Here is a 17,809-nt window from a genome sequence, read left to right on the forward strand (position 1 = left end):
TGTCCTCACTGCACACACAGCTGTCACTTTAAGGTCATTGCAAAGCAGATACTGAGCTATCCGTCCCTCTACTCACATGCCAACTTAGAAGTCACAATTGACGAGCCTCTGGGCCCCAAACACCGGGGTTTTACCCCGTAGTGGAAAGGCGCCACTGTAGTGGTAGTTACCTGGAGGGTATTCCAAGTACGTGGTTTAGTGACAAACCTGGGTAAGTTAACTCCGAGTTAGTGGTAAACCTCCTAATAGAGGAGCTGTAAGACTTTATTCTCGTAACAGAACAATGCCATTAAGTTCTTGTTGTAGGAGGTTTACCATTTACCCTGATTTAACTCACCCAGATTTGTCACTAAACCACGTTCTTGGAATACCCCGATGAACAACAGTGAACACCAGTGTTTTGTTTTGCAATTGCTAGTGTGTATGGAAGAAAAATAGTCATATTTTAGTCATATTTTAATTTCCATAAAGGTAAAAAGACTGAATATATATATATATATGTATAACTGTACATCAGATCATAGGTTTAAACCTTTATGGAGCAAAACATGTTTTACAAAGACAAACACGTGTTATGTGTAGTAATAATAGTGTGATACTGACATGATGGAACTTTGTAAGGACTGTATGCTGTGGTCACTGGTCAATGCATGGTTAAGGCTGGGAAAAGAACATGAAGTTCAATTTGGTCTTGTCTGGTCGAGACAAATCCCATTACGCTGTTTCCTTGGCAACATGTCGCTTTGTGTGTATGTTATTAAGGCTGCAAACAGAATGTGATCTATTTCAGAACAACTGTGTATGCTGTCTATGTAATTTTACTGAAGCGGTTATTCCACACAAACAAAACTCAATTTATAACTGACTGGTGTGTGTGTCTGTGAGTGTGTGTGTGTGTGTGTGTGTGTGTGTGTGAGAGAGAGAGAGAGTTCAACATGGATTGTCAGTGCAGAGAGAGGAGAGTTCCCTTGATGGTTTGGTGCAGTGATGCAAAACTGAGGCTCCCCCCTCCTTGTCTCCTGTCTGTCTGTCTCCATGGCTACTCAGAGATGACGCACGTTGTCGTCGTCGTCGTCGTCGCCTCCATGTTTCCCGCGCTCTCGGCCTCCTGGACGTCCTCCGCCACGGCCAGCTGGACGCTAGAGCCCTCGGCGGCGCCCGACGACGCGGCCTCCTCCTGCGTCAGCTCCGTGCCTCCGACCGTCACGCACTCGATCTCCCCGGCTATCAGCGCCGCCTCCAGGGCGGGCGACGCCACCGCGACCGTCCCCGGCCCCAACACGGCGGGCCTGCGCCCCGTCAAAACCAAGTCCGACGTGGCGGCGGTGGCGATGCTGCTGGACAGCGAGGAGACGGTGGCGGTGGCGGTTACGGTGGCGACGGTGTGCGGCACGGCGATGGGCAGGGAGAGCGGCACGGTGACCGGCGTCCCGTCGGCCGTCACCAGCGGCTGCAGCTGCACGCCGCCGCCGGGGCCTTCGGTCTGGATGACGGCGAAGCCGCTCAGCGCTCCGGGGCCCACCAGCGCGATGGTGCCGTGGCTGCCCCAGTCGGCGGGCAGCGCGACCGTCTCCGTCGTCACCACCGTGGCCTTGGGGCCGTCCGGCGTGGCGGGGGATTCCTCGTCGGGCGAGCTCTTCTTCCTCTTGAGGGCGGGCGCGGCGCGGGGCTTCTTGACGCCGCGGTCCTCCACGTTGTCCTTCAGCACCTTCAGGAAGTTCCTCCACGGCGTCTCCTTGTCGTGGGTCTGAAGGGGACAGGCCAAAAAAGGCCATACGTTACACTCCACTATTTAACATCCTACAGGGTCATGCATTCTACAGATTTGGGTCAGAGGGGGGACAGGCCAAAAAAGGCCATACGTCACACTCCACTAACCATACATTTAACATCCTACATGGTCATGCATTCTACATTCTACCAACCTGCTCATTGGGAGCACTGGGGTTTGGTGTCTTGCCCAAGGACACTTCGACAGGGTCAGGAGGAGTTGGGCTCGAACCAGCAACCTTCCACTTACTGGATGACTCCTCTACCTCCTGAGCCACTGCCGCCCCAGTAGTGGAATATATAACCGTGCTAGTCACGATATTCCTTAGCCAACAATGGGCGTCGCCATGACACCTCAGTATTCAAAAAACAGTTTTCTATTTCCGGCGAAGCTGTGTTGTATCTATTTTAACGTGACTGGTGACAGTGCTTAACATATCATAACGCATATAAAAGTAAACTTTTCTATTTTATATCGGTTATATATTATGCAGTATATCCATGCTGAGGGCAGAATTGTCAACATTTCGAAAGAAATCTAAGTTGAAGCATATTCTAGTTAGCGTACTGAGAACGCACAAAACTATAACCTACTGTATAATGTAAACAGAATGAATGGAAGTTGAAAACAGGCCAGATTTGCGGGTTAACGAATAAAGGCCGTCGCCCACCGGACACATACGCGCCGCGTCGCGACAATAAAACAATTAGAACTCCATTGTTTTCAACGGAGCAAAGCCCACTGGAAAAGTCTGCCGTGCAGCAGCCGCACAGAGATAGAAAACTATTCGAAAATCCTGCGCATCAAGCCCAGACCGCCGAACACCGCTGAACGGCATGTCCGGTGGGCGCCAGGCTTAAGGCGCTATAACAGAGTTGCGTGGTGGTGTTGCCACTCCTCACCATGGCGTGGCGGCGCAGCGTGGACTTGTCGGTGAAGGTGCGGCTGCAGAGCGTGCACATGTACGGCTTCTCCCCCGTGTGGATGCGTTGGTGGCGCTGGAGCGCGTTCAGCTGCGTGAAGCTCTTATCGCACTCCTTGCACTGGTACGGACGGTCTCCTGAAAACACACACACACACACACAGGGGGACACACAGGGACACACGCACACCACACACACAGAGAGAGACACGCACACACACACACAGGGACGCAAACACACACCCACGTACAAATGAATGAGTCATGAGGGCTAACCGAAGCAGTAAGTTTCTATCAATGATTATCACTTGTGAGGCCAGGAGGTCAACGAATATATACACATAGGTGACCACAGAGGGTCTGCTTATATGATCACACAACATGCGTTGAGTGTTGCGAACATCTTACCCAATAATTGTATGTGTGAGTGTGCAACAGTACATAAATATCCATGAGCGATGTTTAGCTCCTTTGGGCAAAGACTATTGTGTGTGTGTGTGTGTGTGTGTGTGTGTGTATGTGTTTTGTGCATTACCTGTGTGAGTTTTCATGTGCTGGTGTAAGGAATTCCTCTGGGCGAAGGGTCTTCCACAGATCTCACACTTGTACGGCTTGTAGCCCGAGTGTAGCCTGGCGTGGTGCTTCAGGTACTCCTTAGAGGCAAAGTTCTTCCCGCAGATCTCACACATGAAGGGCCTCTCACCTGCACACACACACACACACACACACACACACACGCAAAAGCCTGTCAGACTCCAACTGATTTCAACCAACACACTACCCAACACACTACCCTGTCATTGGTCAGACCAGACTCCACTGTGCATGCGCTTCACACAACTACATATAGAGCTCGACAGTCCCGCCCACTGCCGATTCCGGAAGTAAGAATCCAATACAATTTCTCCATCGACGACTGGAGCCAGTGTATGTTACGTATGTGTACCTGTGTGGCAGCGCTTGTGGTAAGCCAGCATGTGGTTCTGGGTGAATCTGGCGTCGCACTCGTCGCAGGCGAACGGCTTCTCTCCAGTGTGGATCCTGTACAGGCACATCACAGACACAGAGACGAGGGAGAAAAACACCACCAGCGTGAATAAACAACCTCGGAAAAACAACAGGCCCGTACATGGTCCATCGGGGAGACACTGGAGAAAATGGTTAAGACCAAATCTGGTCCGACCTACAGTAGTTGGTCCTGGACAATTTTCTGCTTACCGTAATTTCCTGACTATTAGCCGCAGCTTATACATTGATTTTGCTAAATTTCTTCAGCTATGAGGCTAATACAGGGGGGCAGTTAATATGGCGTTAATATGGTTTTGGTTCTTTTAACTTGCTTAAAACACTGTCCTGTGGCTTATACACAAAGCGGCTTATATGCGGGAAATGACTGTACTATGTACTATGTCTGTGTCTGTGTCTGTGTCTGTGTCTGTGTCTGTGTGTCGGACACCCACCTCTTGTGCGTCTTGAGGGCGGAGCTCTGCGAGAACTTGGCGCTGCACTCGCCGCACTCGAAGGGCTTGTAGCCGGTGTGCGTGCGCTCGTGCAGCTTGAGGGCGGTGCGCGAGCTGAGCGACTTGCCGCACGTGGGACAGGTGTGCCGCTCGCTGCCGCCCTCGTGCACCTGCTTCTGGTGCCGCCGCACGTCCTTCTTGCGCTTGAACGCCTTGCCGCACACGTCGCACAGGTAGCAGCGCTCCTCGCTGTGCACGTGCTGCTCGTGGAACTTCAGGTTGCTGCGGTTGGCGAAGACCGACTGGCACGTGCCGCAGCGGTACGTCACGTCCGGCTGCTGCCCGTGGCTCGTCACCAGGTGCTTCAGGTAGCTCTTCTCGTACAGGAAGGTCCGATCGCACCCCTCGGTCTCGCAGGAGAATTTCACCCGCGAGGTGTCTCGATGGCGAGCTTTCGGAGGAGAGAGGGACAGTGACATAAAGGAATCGTCAGTGTCGCTGTCACTGTCGCTGGTCGAAGACTGTGTTGCCAACAAGCGTTTTTCACTCTTTTCAATGCTCAGTAGAGCTTCAGTTAACTCTTTGCACTCGGGCCCAACCTGGGCAGTGGCGTTCTGTTCAATGCCCAGCAGGGCTTCTGTTAACTCTGTGCCCTCGATCTTAACCTGGGGAGTGTCGTTCTGATCGATGCCCAGTAGAGCTTCGGTTAATTTGGTGTCTTCGGTGTCAACCTTGGCAGTGTCGTTGTGTTCAGTGCCCAGTAGGGCTCCTGCTAATTCTGTGCTCTTGGTCCCAATCTGGGCAGGGTCGCTTGACCCCTCGCTGGCTTTGGGCTTCCCTCTCCTGGGGCGTTTTTTAGGGCGACCTGGAGGCTTCTTGCGGCTGGCCAGCCTGTTGCTCAGTCTCCTGCCTCCTTGGTCCTCTTTGTCGCTCTCCCCAACATCCTCACTCTTCTTCCCTGCATCCTTATCGCTCTTTTTCCTCTTCTGTGGTGTCTTCTCCAGCTCTTTGGAGACCGGGGGATCTTCGCTTGCTTTGATCGTCGCTTGTTTGCTTTGGGTTGGTTTTGCACCTCGACCCTTTGGAGGAGAAGGAGTCTCAGATTTTGGTTGAGTCAAGTCGCCTGGGTGCAGTCTCTCTGTGTCATTAGCCACCGAGAGGCCACTCACTGCCTTGCACGCATCGACAAGGTCAACGCACTCGAGTAACTCGGCCATTTTGAATATGTTGTGTATCATTGGCCTCTCCACCTCGATTTGACCCGTGTACACGTACTGCAGGAAAGCATCGAACGCAGCGGCGGGCACGTCACACAGCAGAGCTTTTTTGACAGACTCCCCCGCCACGAGGATGCTTTTAAAGTAGCCACTCGATGCAGCTAGCACCACTTGGTGGGCCTCGAATTCTCTCATGTCACCCTTGTGGTCCACCTGCACGGTGATGTCACACAGGAGGCCTGATTGTCTCAGCTGATGCATCTCCTCCAGCAGAGTCTGATGGTGGGACAGAGATATGATCTGGACCTGCTCATGGCTCATGCTTCTGTCTCTGCTGTTGAGGAACGACAAAACAGGACATGACATTCAGTTGTGTTGTGTGACACATTGTATTACTCACTCAACTCGTTTACAGGATACTGTCAACATTTGGTTACACTAGCAAAAGCAAAGTTTGTTAAGGTTTACTGCCTACTATAATCTGCTTGGTTATTGTGCCTGTATAATATAGACCTAATATACTTGTATTGCATTGTTATTGTTTGTGTGTCTATGTTGTCTGTCTATTACAATGTTGTGTTAGAATGAAACCAACAGTTGGAACCAAATTCCTTATATGATTGTTTGTTCTCTTACGTTTGGGGGTGAATGTTGCAAAGCAAATCTGCATGTCGACATATTACTGACCGCAGAGTACGCTGAAGGCATGTGAAAATGTGGTGAAGCTTAGACTAATGTGTAGGATAAGAAACAATGTGTATGTACATTTAGCTACGTCAACTAAATTAACCCAATTGGGTTGAATCGTCCTTTAAACGCACATCAGTACAATGGTGTACAATGTTGTGTTGAGTTTTAGAAATCTTCGTGAGAAATGCTAATGTTGTCTACGTTCTGTAGACTTATTGTTACCCTGGGCTATTTTCAAAGTCGGATCACCGACACTGTTCCTTCCAAGTCCATGTTATCAGAATGCTTGTTAGCTGATTTAGCAATCTACTTAAACTGAATGAATCGTAACTGGTTCATATCGAAGGTAACTATCCATTTAGCAGGATTATCCACGTCTACGCAACATGCTACATGTCTATACATGTACATGTTTCAATAGGCTACCACATCAACATTTGCTTTGTTGGTAATTGTTTTGCATTTGCAAAAGCGACCCAGCTAGCTCGTGTAAGCTAAACGACATAGGTTATCGTTAACATTAGCTTGACGGTTGACACAAATGCTATATATATCTCCTTTCATCGATATTTTGATGCATCTCTAGCCAAACAACGACCTGGCTAGGTGAGACGATGCATCAACTTAGCAGAACACTGTTAGGTTAATATTCTTACCGTAAGCTCCGTAAAATGGCAGCCCTTTACAAATGCAGGAGACCGCGACGAAAGTATTTCCTGTAAAAATTGCACCCAGCGTTCCGTTTCCTCATAGACCTAAAAGAAATGGACAAACAGACTCCGTCGTTCTCAATGAGAGGGGGCTGAAACAAAAATTCGTTTCCTGTTCATCGTACTGCGCAGACTCAAACTCATTTTGTGCCGTTAGCCTGCTGTAACTCATCTGATAGATCGAAAACCTCTGAAATTGTTAACGTTCGTTTTTTAATATTATTATTATGTGTACTTGCCTCTAGGTAATGCTTTACCATATCAAACAGTAGGCTACCGTAGGCAACACGCATTTTCACTGATCTTGCGAATGACTCTCCGTCATGGTTTCGTGCAGGCTCACTCAGCTTCTTATCCAAACATTACGGGCGAACGTTAGCTTCCCTACAACAGACATGCTAAAATACTTCTTTACGGGAAACCAACGTAATATACGGGGAAGAAGTGAATTAATTTTGCCTTCAATACCCTATATAGAATACACAGAAGCTATAAGGGAGACAAAGGGCACATGTTACATGAAGTTATGGGATCGCAAAAAAATCTGAAATCTATGGCCGTCCAAGGGAGTTAGCAGAGTGTTGATCACCAGCTCATTTCGTGTTTCTACTTCCGGGAATATGCCTGCCCCCTTGCGTTTCCTTCCTAGTCGGCATCCATATTGGATTTGAGACTGTGCCGGTTGCGTTGTTAACGGGGTTCACGGTACTTGTCTTCAAGGTCCCTGGTTGATGAAAATGATGAAATGATTTTCGCTTTTTGTTGTTGTTTACAGTAATTTTAGGCAAAGCAGTCACGGAGAAAGTAGTAGGCCTATGTGGCATTGCACATAGTGTACTATATGTCTAGACCCATTATTAATGTAGGCTAGTTCCTATTATTATCCTATTGTATCACATTTGTGTCAAGTAATGACTTAAAAGTAACAGTTTGTGCACAGAGCTAGGGCTCGTTCACTCAGGCCCATTATAGTCAAGTGCACTAATGTTTTTTTTTTTTTTTTAGATTGATATGAAAAGAGACGTCTGGCTTATTTTAAAGTGGCTAGGCCTACATTGTCTCACATTGTTTTTTTTTTTTGTTTTTTTTTTTGTTGTTTGTTTGTTTGTTTTTCTTTTGCAAATAGAGAGTAAATGTTACAGTCATTAAAATCTAATTACCATTCACTTCAATTTTCTATATCTAATCCCCGCACCAAAGCGCACCAAAAAGGATTTACACCTTGCAGCACTCCAAACAGACAATTTTTCTGTCTAGACCAATTTCATATAAATTTAGTCAGTAGGCTATAATTTTAAAGGTGAAAAGACTAAATATATAACTGTACATCAGGTCATAGTTTAAACCTTTATGGAGCAAAACATGTTTTACAAAGACAAACACACACACACACACACACACACACACACACAGTGTGTGTGTGTGTGTGTGTGTGTGTGTGTGTGACATGATAGTGTCATACATGATAGTGTGATACTGACATGATGTAACTTTGTAAGGACCGTATGCTGTGGTCACTGGTCAATGCACGGTTAAAGGAACACTTCACCGATTAGCATTAAACTTTGTATCTTTAGAAAACCAGTCATGTTTTTGAATGGTCGTGCATCATTCCCTCAGTTTGCCTTGAGATGGGAGAAATATGGATTTCAATGTTGGACTTCCTGCTTTCAATGATGTAAAAATCATCATTTTACATCATTGAAAGCAGGAAGTCCTATTCATGGGTTTCATTGAAATCCGTATTTCTCCCATCTCAATCACCCACATTTTGTGCCGGTGCACCTAAAACAAAAATTAGGCGCACCAGTGCAACCAACGCAAAAGGTCAGTCTGGAGCTCTGCATCTAAACGCCATAGAGACCAGGCTTGTGCACAATTCCGAATTTTAGAATTGGCCTCCATTCAATTCATGAATTGGAATTTGAATTGAATTGGCCCCACCCTACAGGAAGTTGAATTTGAATTGGAATGACCGGAAGTGGAATTCAATTCATGGCAATTCAAAACAATTCCAGTCACATAACAGGAAGAATCTCACATACATTCAGTTTTGAGAAGGTTACTTTGGAAATGTAATTGATTACTGTTTTCAGTTATAAGTTGTGTGTTTGTTGCGATCATATCTGACATATTTTGTGAAACTTCATTGTTAAAGAGTACCCTTACATTATGTATATGAATTTCTTTGAATTTCAATGAATTTCAATTCTACTTCCTTTAATTCAAATTCGAATTGTAATTCTGAATCCTGTTTTTGACCTCAATTCAAATTCAATTCAAGCTCAAGAATTGAATTGGAATTTAGGAGTCATTCTCAATTCAATTATGAATTTTGCACAAGCCTGATAGAGACATAACTCAGACAGTGACATATTACATAGCCAAGGACATACTTCCTTGCCTACAATCAGAGGAAGGTTAAGTTTAAAATAAAAAATAAAACATTTATTATTTTTTCCTCTTGGTCCATATTTTACATAAGTCACACAATGTTTCAATAATTACCCATATCGACCGATATGAAACGCTTATATTGTGACACAGATTTCAGCCAATCCGCTCATCCCAGGCGCCACGGTCTCCATCATCGTCATCGCCATCACGGTGGCCCGGCTCCTGGTCTTAGTGGTGGCCCGGCTCCTGGTCTTAGTGGTGGCCTTCCTTGGGCGACCTCTTCTTCTCGTGGGGGCATCGGCTGTGGCGGTGGACTCCTTCCTTGGGCGACCTCTTCTTCTCTTGGGGGCATCGGCTGTGGCGGTGGACTCCTCCTTGGGCGAGCGCTTCTTCTTTTTGGGGGCGTCTGCTGTGGCGGTGGACTCCTCCTTGGGCGACCTCTTCTTCCTCTTGGGGGCATCGGCTGTGGCGGTGGACTCCTCCTTGGGCGAGCTCTTCTTCTTTTTGGGGGCGTCTGCAGTGGCGGGGGACTCGTCATTGGGCGAGTCTGCCGTGGCGGTGGACTCCTCCTTGGGCGAGCTCTTCTTCTTTTTGGGGGCGTCTGCTGTGGCGGGGGATTCCTCATTGGGCGAGCGCTTCTTCTTTTTGGGGGCGTCTGCCGTGGCGGTGGACTCCTCATTGGGCGAGCTCTTCTTCTCTTTGGGGGCATCCGCAGTGGCGGGGGATTCCTCATTGGGCGAGCTCTTCTTCTCTTTGGGGGCGTCTGCTGTGGCGGGGGATTCCTCGTCGGGCGAGCTCTTCTTCCTCTTGAGGGCGGGCGCGGTGCGGGGCTTCTTGACGCTGCGGTCCTCCACGTTGCCCTTCAGTACCTTCACGAAGTTCCTCCACGGCGTCTCCTTCTTGTGGGTCTGAAGGGGACAGGCCAAAAAAGGCCATACTGTACGTTACACTCCACTATATAACCATACATTTAACATCCTACACGGTCATGCATTCTACCGATTTGGGTCTGAGGGGGGACAGGCCAAAAAAGGGCGTACTTTACACTCCACTAACCATTCTATTTAACATCCTAAAGGGTCATGCATTCTACACATTTGGGTCAGAGGAGGACAGGCCAAAAAAGGCCATCCATTAGGTGATCCGTATCACCGTCTGGATCCAGGAGGGGGTTATGTTTTCGGTTGGCGGAGGTCTGCGCTCTTGGAGTGCTTTTCTAGTTTAAGAATGAAATGTGCTCCCCTTTCTTGCCTGATGCAGATTGTCTTCTTTTTCTTTGTGTATTTTTAGTTGTATGATGCACCAAATACGATGGGTGTGGACTGCTGTCAGACCATTTTATGTGCAGAATGCAGTTTGGCTGAATAATAGAAGGCCTTCCCTGAAAAGGATGTCTACTGTAGGTCAACTGAACTTTTTTGAGACGTGTTGCTGGTATCAACTTCAAAATAAATGCATATTTTTCATTAAATAGTAATAATTTAAATAATAGTAATAATTTCTCAGCTCAACATCTTGATATGTTGTCTACGGTCTATTGTTAGAATGAAATATGGGTTTACATGATTTGCAGACGATCACATTCAGTTTTCATCACCATTTGCCACAGTTGTGTTGCAATGGAGTTTCTAAAACTGATAGTTCCGGTCCTTGATTATGATTGGCTGAATCACGTTGGATGCCGGTGTAAAACCCAACACAAACATAAACCTTGACCGCATTTTGTTTCTATGTGCCCAACAACGCCCCTTAGCGGTTCTAAAATCAGTGCAAACAACGACCTCTCGGGGCTTATTGCTTAAATATAACGGTGCCATAAGGGAGTGGCATTGTGGGGTTGGCGTGTGTGGGGTTGGCGTGTGTGTGGGGTTGGCGTGTGTGGGGTTGGCGTGTGTGTGGTTGGCGTGTGTGGGAGCGAGAGCGGCTCACTATGATGTGGCGGCGCAGCGTGGACTCGTCGCTGAAGGTGGAGCTGCAGATCGTGCACATGTATGGCCTTTCCCCCGTGTGGATGCGTTGGTGGCGCTGGAGTGCGTTCGGCTGCGTGAAGCTCTTATCGCACTCCTTGCACTGGTACGGACGTTCTCCTGAAAACACACACACACACAGGGACGCAAACACACAAACGCATACAAATCAATGAATCATGAGGGCTAACCGAAGCAGTAAGGTCCTATCTATGATTGTCACTAATAACATGAAGCCGGGAGGTCAACGAATACATAGTTGGGTCATTCCACCTCAATTCAACAAATGCCTTCTGCTTGACCATCTCGGATTTGCTTCAAACTTTTACCACCTAAAGAGTAACCATTTAAACTACCTTAGCCAAAATATTAGCTTGGTATACCTAACACATCCAGAGATAAACACCCCCCTTCTGATTTTTGGCACATTTGCGCCCTCATCTAAATCTGCAGCAAAGTTCAGATGTCATTATCTCAAGAAGTGTTCAAGCTAAAGACTTATAAATTGTGTAATGGGGCACTCAATGTCAGGGTTTGAAAAGAATCCGCAATTTTTCTTCTGATTTCATAAGATTGAAACACAGTGAGTATCAACACATACGACTTACGAATGTCCCTGTGGAATCTATAGGTAGGAATCATTATTCACAGAAAATTTAAAGTCTTTAGCTTTAACACTTTTTGAGATAAAGACATCTGAACTTTGCTGCAGATTTAGATGAGGCCGCAAATGTGCCAAAAATCAGAAGAGGGGTACCATGTTCAAAAACGTTTTTTTCTCTGGATGTATTTTGTATACCAAGCTAATATTTTGGCTAAGTTTAAATGGTTACTCTTTAGGTGGTTAAAGTTTGAAGCAAATCCGAGATCGCCTCTGGAATTCCGACGGAATTACGGATCAGTCCCAAAATTTAATCGTTTCTCTTGGGTCATGTCCGACCTTCCCTGAAAATGTCTTTGAAATCCATCCATTACTTTTCGAGTTATCTTGCAAACAAACAGACAGAGAGACAAACAGACAGACGCCGGTCCCCGATGAAAACATATACCTCCTTGGCGGAGGTAAAATATCCTTGAGCGATGTTTATGTGCAATGTGTGTGTGTGCTGCTGTAGGGAGCTCCTCTGGGCAAAGACTATCATGGTGTGTGTGTGTGGGTGTGTGTTTTGTGCATTACCTGTGTGTGTTTTCATGTGCTGGTGTAAAGTACTCCTCACGGCGAAGCCTCTGCCACAGGTCTCACATTTGTGCGGCTTGTGGCCTAAGTGGAGCCTGACATGGTGATTCAGGTACTCCCTAGAGACAAAGTTCTTCCCACAGATGTCACACATGAAGGGCCTCTCACCTGTACACGTACACACACACACACACACACACACGCACAAAACACTGTCAGATTCCAACTGCTTTCAACCAACACACTACCCGGTCACTGGCAAGATCAGACTCCACTGTGCATGCGTTTAAAGGGATAGTTCGGGTTTTAAGACACGAAGTTATATGGGTTCCCTGTCAGCAACGTTGTGCATCAGCAATGACTTACCCCCCGACAGCGTCCTGTGAGCCGAGATCCAACCGGTTTTTGATGCTGAAGAAAGTAGTCCGGCAAGTTTCTGGGGTCACGAAAGTAAAGTGTCTTCTCAAAACCATACGTGTTCAAAAGAGTGATATATTTGCACCACAAAAACGTTGTCCAGGAAAAATTCAAACCTCGTTATCTTGGCACTATTTTTCTTGATTCCTATCACTGCGCGCTACTGACAGCTGGACAACGTTTTTGTGGTGCAAATATATCACTCTTTTCAACGCATATGGTTTTGAGAAGAAAAACACTTTACTTTCGTGACCCCAGAAACTTGCCGGACTACTTTCTTCAGCATCTAAAACGATCAAAAACCGGCTGGATCTCGGCTCACAGGACGCTGTCGGGGGGTAAGTCAGTGCTGATGCACAACGTTGCTGACAGGGAACCCATATAACTTTGTGTCTTAAAACCCGAACTATCCCTTTAATGTAACTGCATATTGAAGCCCTCCCTGGTAGGATTTCCCCCTCTGCTGGAGAAAGCGTGCATGCTATTTCTTATTACCTACAGGAAAAACCAACGCTAAAGCACATGAGTTTGTTTACAAGCTAGCGAAACGGTTAGCATAGCAGAACAATGTGGATGTCTCTAAACGGTCCCCCAATATCTACAGGAAAGGGCATGAACCCTATGCCATTGAGTTTTGTGTGCCTGCTAAGTCTTGCATTTTGACAGCGGCGTCCTGAGCGTCTGGGACTGAAATAAGGTCAACTCCAAGTGGAAGTGTTTTTTAATTCAAACAAAATGCCTCATGTTTAATTACAAATGGCAAACCATCCTTTGTCTGATTGCGTCTCAACAGTGTTCACCACCGTGTGTCCTCAGCCTGACTGTGTAGCAGCGCTTAAGGCAAGACATCATGCACTATGTGATCTGACAGTAAGTATTACGTGATACCCAGCCAGGTAATACCGCTCATGGCAAGCCAGTGTATGTTATGGGTCTACCTGTATGACTGTGTTACATGACTTGTGGCAAGCCAGTGTATGCTATGTGTCTACCTGTAATGACTGTTATACCACTTATGGCAAGCTAGCGTATGGTATGGGTCTAGCTGTAATGACTGTTACATGACTTGTGGCAAGCCAGTGTATGTTACGTATGTGTACCTGTGTGGCAGCGATTAATGTGGTAAATCAGCATGTGGTTCTGGGTGTATCTGGCGTCGCACTGGTCGCAGGCGTATGGCTTCTCTCCAGTGTGGATCCTGTGCAGGCACATCACAGACACAGAGAGGAGGGAGAAAAACACCACCAGCGTGAATAAACAACCTCTGAAAAACAACGGACAGCCCGTACATGGTCCATCGGGGAGCCACAGGAGGGAAAAAAAGATTTAACCAAATCTGGTCAGACCTAGTTGGTCCAGGACAATTTTCTGTTTACTAGGCAAGCTATGGTTCCAAAGCTGGTGTGTACTCCACAGCTTTTATATGTGTGTAAGTGTGTATGTGTATATGTGTCTGTGTGTGTGTGTGTGTTGAATGGGCACCCACCTCTTGTGCGACTTGAGGCTGGAACTCTGCGAGAACTTGGCGTTGCACACGTCGCACTCGAAGGGCTTGTAGCCGGTGTGCGTGCGCTCGTGCATAGTGAGGGCGGCGCGCGAGCTGAGCAACTTGCCGCACGTGGGACAGGAATGCCTATTTCTGAAGCCCTCGTGCACCTGCTTCTGGTGCCGACGCACCTCCTTCTTGCGCTTGAACGCCTTGCCGCAGACGTCGCACTGGTAGCAGCGTTCCTCGCTGTGCGCATGTCGCTCGTGGACCTTCTGGTAGCTGCGATTGGCGAACACCATCTGGCACGTGCCGCAGCGGTACGTCACGTCCGGCTTCTGGCCGTGGCTCTTCAACAGGTGATTCAGGTAACTCTTCTCGTACAGGAAGGTCCGATAGCACCTGTCGAGCTTGCAGGTGAATTTCTCCCGCGTGGTGTCTCGAGGGCGAGCTTTCAGAGGAGAGAGGGATAATTTCATAAAGGAATCGTCACTGTCACTATCACTATCACTGTCGCTGTCGCTGGTCGAAGACTGTGTTGCCAACAATCGTTTTTCACTCTGTTCAATGCTCAGTAGGGCTTCTGTTAATTCTGCTTCTGCGTCCGCGGTCCCAACCTGGGCAGTGGCGTTCTGTTCAATGCCCAGCAGGGCTTCAGTTAACTCTGTGCCCACGGTCCCAACCTGGGTAGTGTCGTTCTGTTCAATGCCCAGCAGGGCTTCAGTTAACTCTGTGCCCACGGTCCCAACCTGGGTAGTGTCGTTCTGATCGAGGCCCAGTAGAGCCTCTGTTAAACCGGTGCCCTCGGTCCCAACCTGGGTAGTGTCTTTCTGATCGAGGCCCAGTAGAGCCTCTGTTAAACCGGTGCCCTCGGTCCCAACCTGGGGAGTGTCGTTCTGATCGATGCCCAGAAGAGCTTCTGTTAATTCGGTGCCTTCGGTGCCAACATTGGTAGTGTCGTTGTGTTCAGTGTCCAGTAGGGCTCCTGCTAATTCTGTGCTCTTGGTCCCAACCTGGGCAGAGTCGCTTGACCCCTCGCTGGCTTTTGGCTTCCCTTTCCTGGGGTGTTTGACTTTAGGGCGACCTGGAGACTTCTCGTGGCTGGCGAGCCTGTTACTCAGTCCGCTGCTGCCTTGGTCCTCTTTGTCGTTCTCCCCAACATCCTCACTCTTCTTCCCTGCATCCTTATCGCTCTTTTTCCTCTTCTGTGGCGTCTTCTCCAGCTCTTTGGAGACCGGGGGATCTTCGCTTGCTTTGATCGTTGCTTGTTTGGTTTGGGTTGGTTTTGCACCTCGACCCTTTGGAGGAGAAGGAGTCTCAGCAGAAGATTTTGGTTGAGTCAAGGGTTCTGGGTGCAGTCTCTCTGTGTCGTTAGCCACCGAGAGGCCACTCACTGCCTTGCACGCATCGGTAAGGTCAACGCACTCGAGTAACTCGGCCATTTTGAATATGTTGTGTATCATTGACCTCTCCACCTCGATTTGACCCGTGTACACGTACTGCAGGAAAGCATCGAACGCAGCGGCGGGCACGTCACACAGCAGAGTTTTTTTGACAGACTCCCCCGCCACGAGGATGCTTTTAAAGTAGCCACTCGACGCGGCTAGCACCACTTGGTGGGCCTCGAACTCCCTCATGTCGCCTTTGTGGCCCACCTGCACGCTAATGTCACACAGGAGGCCGGAGTGTCTCAGCTGATGCATCTCCTCCAGCAGAGTCTGGTGGTGGGACAGAGATATGATCTGCACCTTCTCATGGCTCATGCTTCTGCCTCTCCTGTTGAGGAACAACAAAACAGGACATGACATTCAGTTGTGTGTGACACTCACTGTATTACTCACTCAACTCGTTTACATGATACTGTCAACATTTGGTTACGCTAGCAAAGTGTGTTAAGGTTTACTTCCTACTATTATCTGTAGTGTGCTTGTATATTGTGCCTGTATATAATAGCCTATAATATACTTTATATTGTTATATTTGTCTGTTAGTTGTCTGTCTATTGTAATGTTATGGTAGAGTGACACCCACAGTTGGAACCAAATTCCTTTTGATTGTGATTGTTCTCTTAAGTTTGGGGGTGAATGTTCTTCTCAACTTCTTGTGCTGCAAAGCAAATCTGCATGACAATATATTACTGGCCGCAGTGTACGCTAAAGGCATGTGCAATTTGGTGAAGCTTAGGCTAACGTGTAGCTAGATTAAGAAACTATCTGTACGGTATTTATCTACGTATAGCTACGTCAACTAAATGAACCCATGTGGTTGAATCGTCCTTTGAACGCACATCAGAGTGGAATAGTGTACAATGTTGTGTTGAGTTTTAGAAACATTTGTGACCAATGCTAATCGTGTTCTACGTTCTGTAGAGTTATTGTTACCCTGAGCTATTCTCAAAGTGGGATCACCGACACTGTTCCTTTCAAGTCCATGTTATCAGAATGCTTGTTAGCTGATTTAGCAATCTAGTTAAGCTGAATGAATCGTATCTGGTTCATATCGAAGGTCAAGTTAGCAGGATTATTCGCGTCTATGCAACATGCTACATGTCTAGTGTCTGTACATCGCCTCTGTACAACATTTGCTCTGTTGGTAAGTATTTTGCATTTGCAAAAGCGACCCAGCTAGCTCGTGTAAGCTAAACGACATAGGTTATCGTTAACATTAGCTTGATGGTTGACACAAATGCTATATATCTTTCCTTTGACCAATATTTTGATGCATCTCCAGTCAAACAACAACCTGGCTAAGTGAGACGATGCATCAACTTTACAGCACACTGTTATGTATGTTCTTACCGTAAGCTCCGTAAAGTGGCAGCCCTTTACAAATGCGAGACCGCGACGAAAGTATTTCCTGTAAAAATTGCACCCAGCGTTCCGTTTCCTTCCTAGTTGGCATCCATATTGGATTTGAGACTGTGCCGGTTGCGTTGTTAACGGGGTTCACGGTAGCTTGTGAAGGCCTGTGGTTGATGAAAATTATGACATTATTTTCGCTTTTTGTTGTTGTTAACAGTGCATTTTCCCAAAGCTGTCACGGATAAATTAGGCTACTATGTAGCCTACACTAGTCTACAGACCTACTATTAGCCTCTTTAGGCCTATCACATTTTTTGTGTCAATAGGCCTACAACTTTGTGCACAGAAGGTTCATTCAATCGCCAAGAGCACTATTTTTTTTTTTTTAGATTGATAAGAATTGGCTTATTAAAAGTAGCTAAGCCTACATTATCTCTTTGTTTTTTGTTTGTTTGTTTGTTTTGCTTTGTTTTGCAAATGGCGAGTAAATGTTTTCTAAAAGACAGTCATTAAAATCTAATAGATAGATGGATGGATGGATGGATAGATTGCCTATTGATTCCCAAGGGGAAATTCAAGAAGCTGTCACTGTGGTCTAATAGGCTTGTCGAAGCTCTGATTGGCTGTTTTCGGATTTTTTTTTTTTTTTTTTTTGTATTGTAAATCTTGCACGAACAAGAACATAGCATCAACAAAAATCTTACATAATCTGTTAGTTTTAAAATAATACCTGCATTGTCTAGATTTTGTCGATGTCCGTTGATCATACGATAAATGGAGCTTTGACCTACAGT

The 17,809-nt window shown here is 46.9% G+C and overlaps 2 protein-coding genes across 4 annotated transcripts; both read right to left on the minus strand.

Moving 5' to 3' along the window:
• Positions 1–71: 71 nt before the first annotated feature.
• On the minus strand, positions 72–6,807 carry LOC134098528 (GDNF-inducible zinc finger protein 1-like). 2 transcript variants are annotated; one of them, XM_062551604.1, is made up of 6 exons: positions 6,717–6,807; positions 4,154–5,704; positions 3,640–3,734; positions 3,229–3,396; positions 2,674–2,831; positions 72–1,747 (listed from the first exon to the last, which is right to left on the minus strand). In XM_062551604.1, the coding sequence occupies exons 2-6, from the start codon at positions 5,689–5,691 to the stop codon at positions 1,040–1,042; spliced, it is 2,667 nt and encodes an 888-aa protein (XP_062407588.1). In that variant the 5' UTR covers positions 5,692–5,704; positions 6,717–6,807; the 3' UTR covers positions 72–1,039. The 2 variants fall into 2 exon arrangements, with proteins under 2 accessions (XP_062407588.1, XP_062407587.1); XM_062551603.1 differs by lacking the exon at positions 6,717–6,807 and adding an exon at positions 6,283–6,687.
• Positions 6,808–9,196: 2,389 nt separating this feature from the next.
• LOC134098530 (GDNF-inducible zinc finger protein 1-like) lies at positions 9,197–17,145 on the minus strand. Of its 2 annotated transcripts, XM_062551607.1 has the most exons (7): positions 16,957–17,001; positions 16,246–16,320; positions 14,215–15,990; positions 13,829–13,926; positions 12,312–12,479; positions 11,097–11,254; positions 9,197–10,075 (listed from the first exon to the last, which is right to left on the minus strand). In XM_062551607.1, the coding sequence occupies exons 3-7, from the start codon at positions 15,975–15,977 to the stop codon at positions 9,302–9,304; spliced, it is 2,961 nt and encodes a 986-aa protein (XP_062407591.1). In that variant the 5' UTR covers positions 15,978–15,990; positions 16,246–16,320; positions 16,957–17,001; the 3' UTR covers positions 9,197–9,301. The 2 variants fall into 2 exon arrangements, with proteins under 2 accessions (XP_062407591.1, XP_062407590.1); XM_062551606.1 differs by lacking the exons at positions 16,246–16,320; positions 16,957–17,001 and adding an exon at positions 17,013–17,145.
• Positions 17,146–17,809: the final 664 nt, after the last annotated feature.

Source organism: Sardina pilchardus, chromosome 12 (assembly GCF_963854185.1).
Source record: "Sardina pilchardus chromosome 12, fSarPil1.1, whole genome shotgun sequence".
Lineage (NCBI taxonomy): Eukaryota > Metazoa > Chordata > Actinopteri > Clupeiformes > Clupeidae > Sardina > Sardina pilchardus.

Coding starts and splice junctions, on each gene's coding strand:
- LOC134098528 (XM_062551604.1), bottom strand. CDS start 5,691: ATGAGCCATGAGCAGGTCCAGATCATATCTCTGTCCCACCATCAGACT. Junction 3,735..4,153: donor GCCCTCAAGACGCACAAGAG/GTGGGTGTCCGA, acceptor GTGCCTGTACAG/GATCCACACTGGAGAGAAGC. Junction 3,397..3,639: donor CCACAAGCGCTGCCACACAG/GTACACATACGT, acceptor GTGTGTGTGCAG/GTGAGAGGCCCTTCATGTGT.
- LOC134098530 (XM_062551606.1), bottom strand. CDS start 15,977: ATGAGCCATGAGAAGGTGCAGATCATATCTCTGTCCCACCACCAGACT. Junction 13,927..14,214: donor AGCCTCAAGTCGCACAAGAG/GTGGGTGCCCAT, acceptor GTGCCTGCACAG/GATCCACACTGGAGAGAAGC. Junction 10,076..11,096: donor CGCTGCGCCGCCACATCATA/GTGAGCCGCTCT, acceptor TGTCCCCTTCAG/ACCCACAAGAAGGAGACGCC.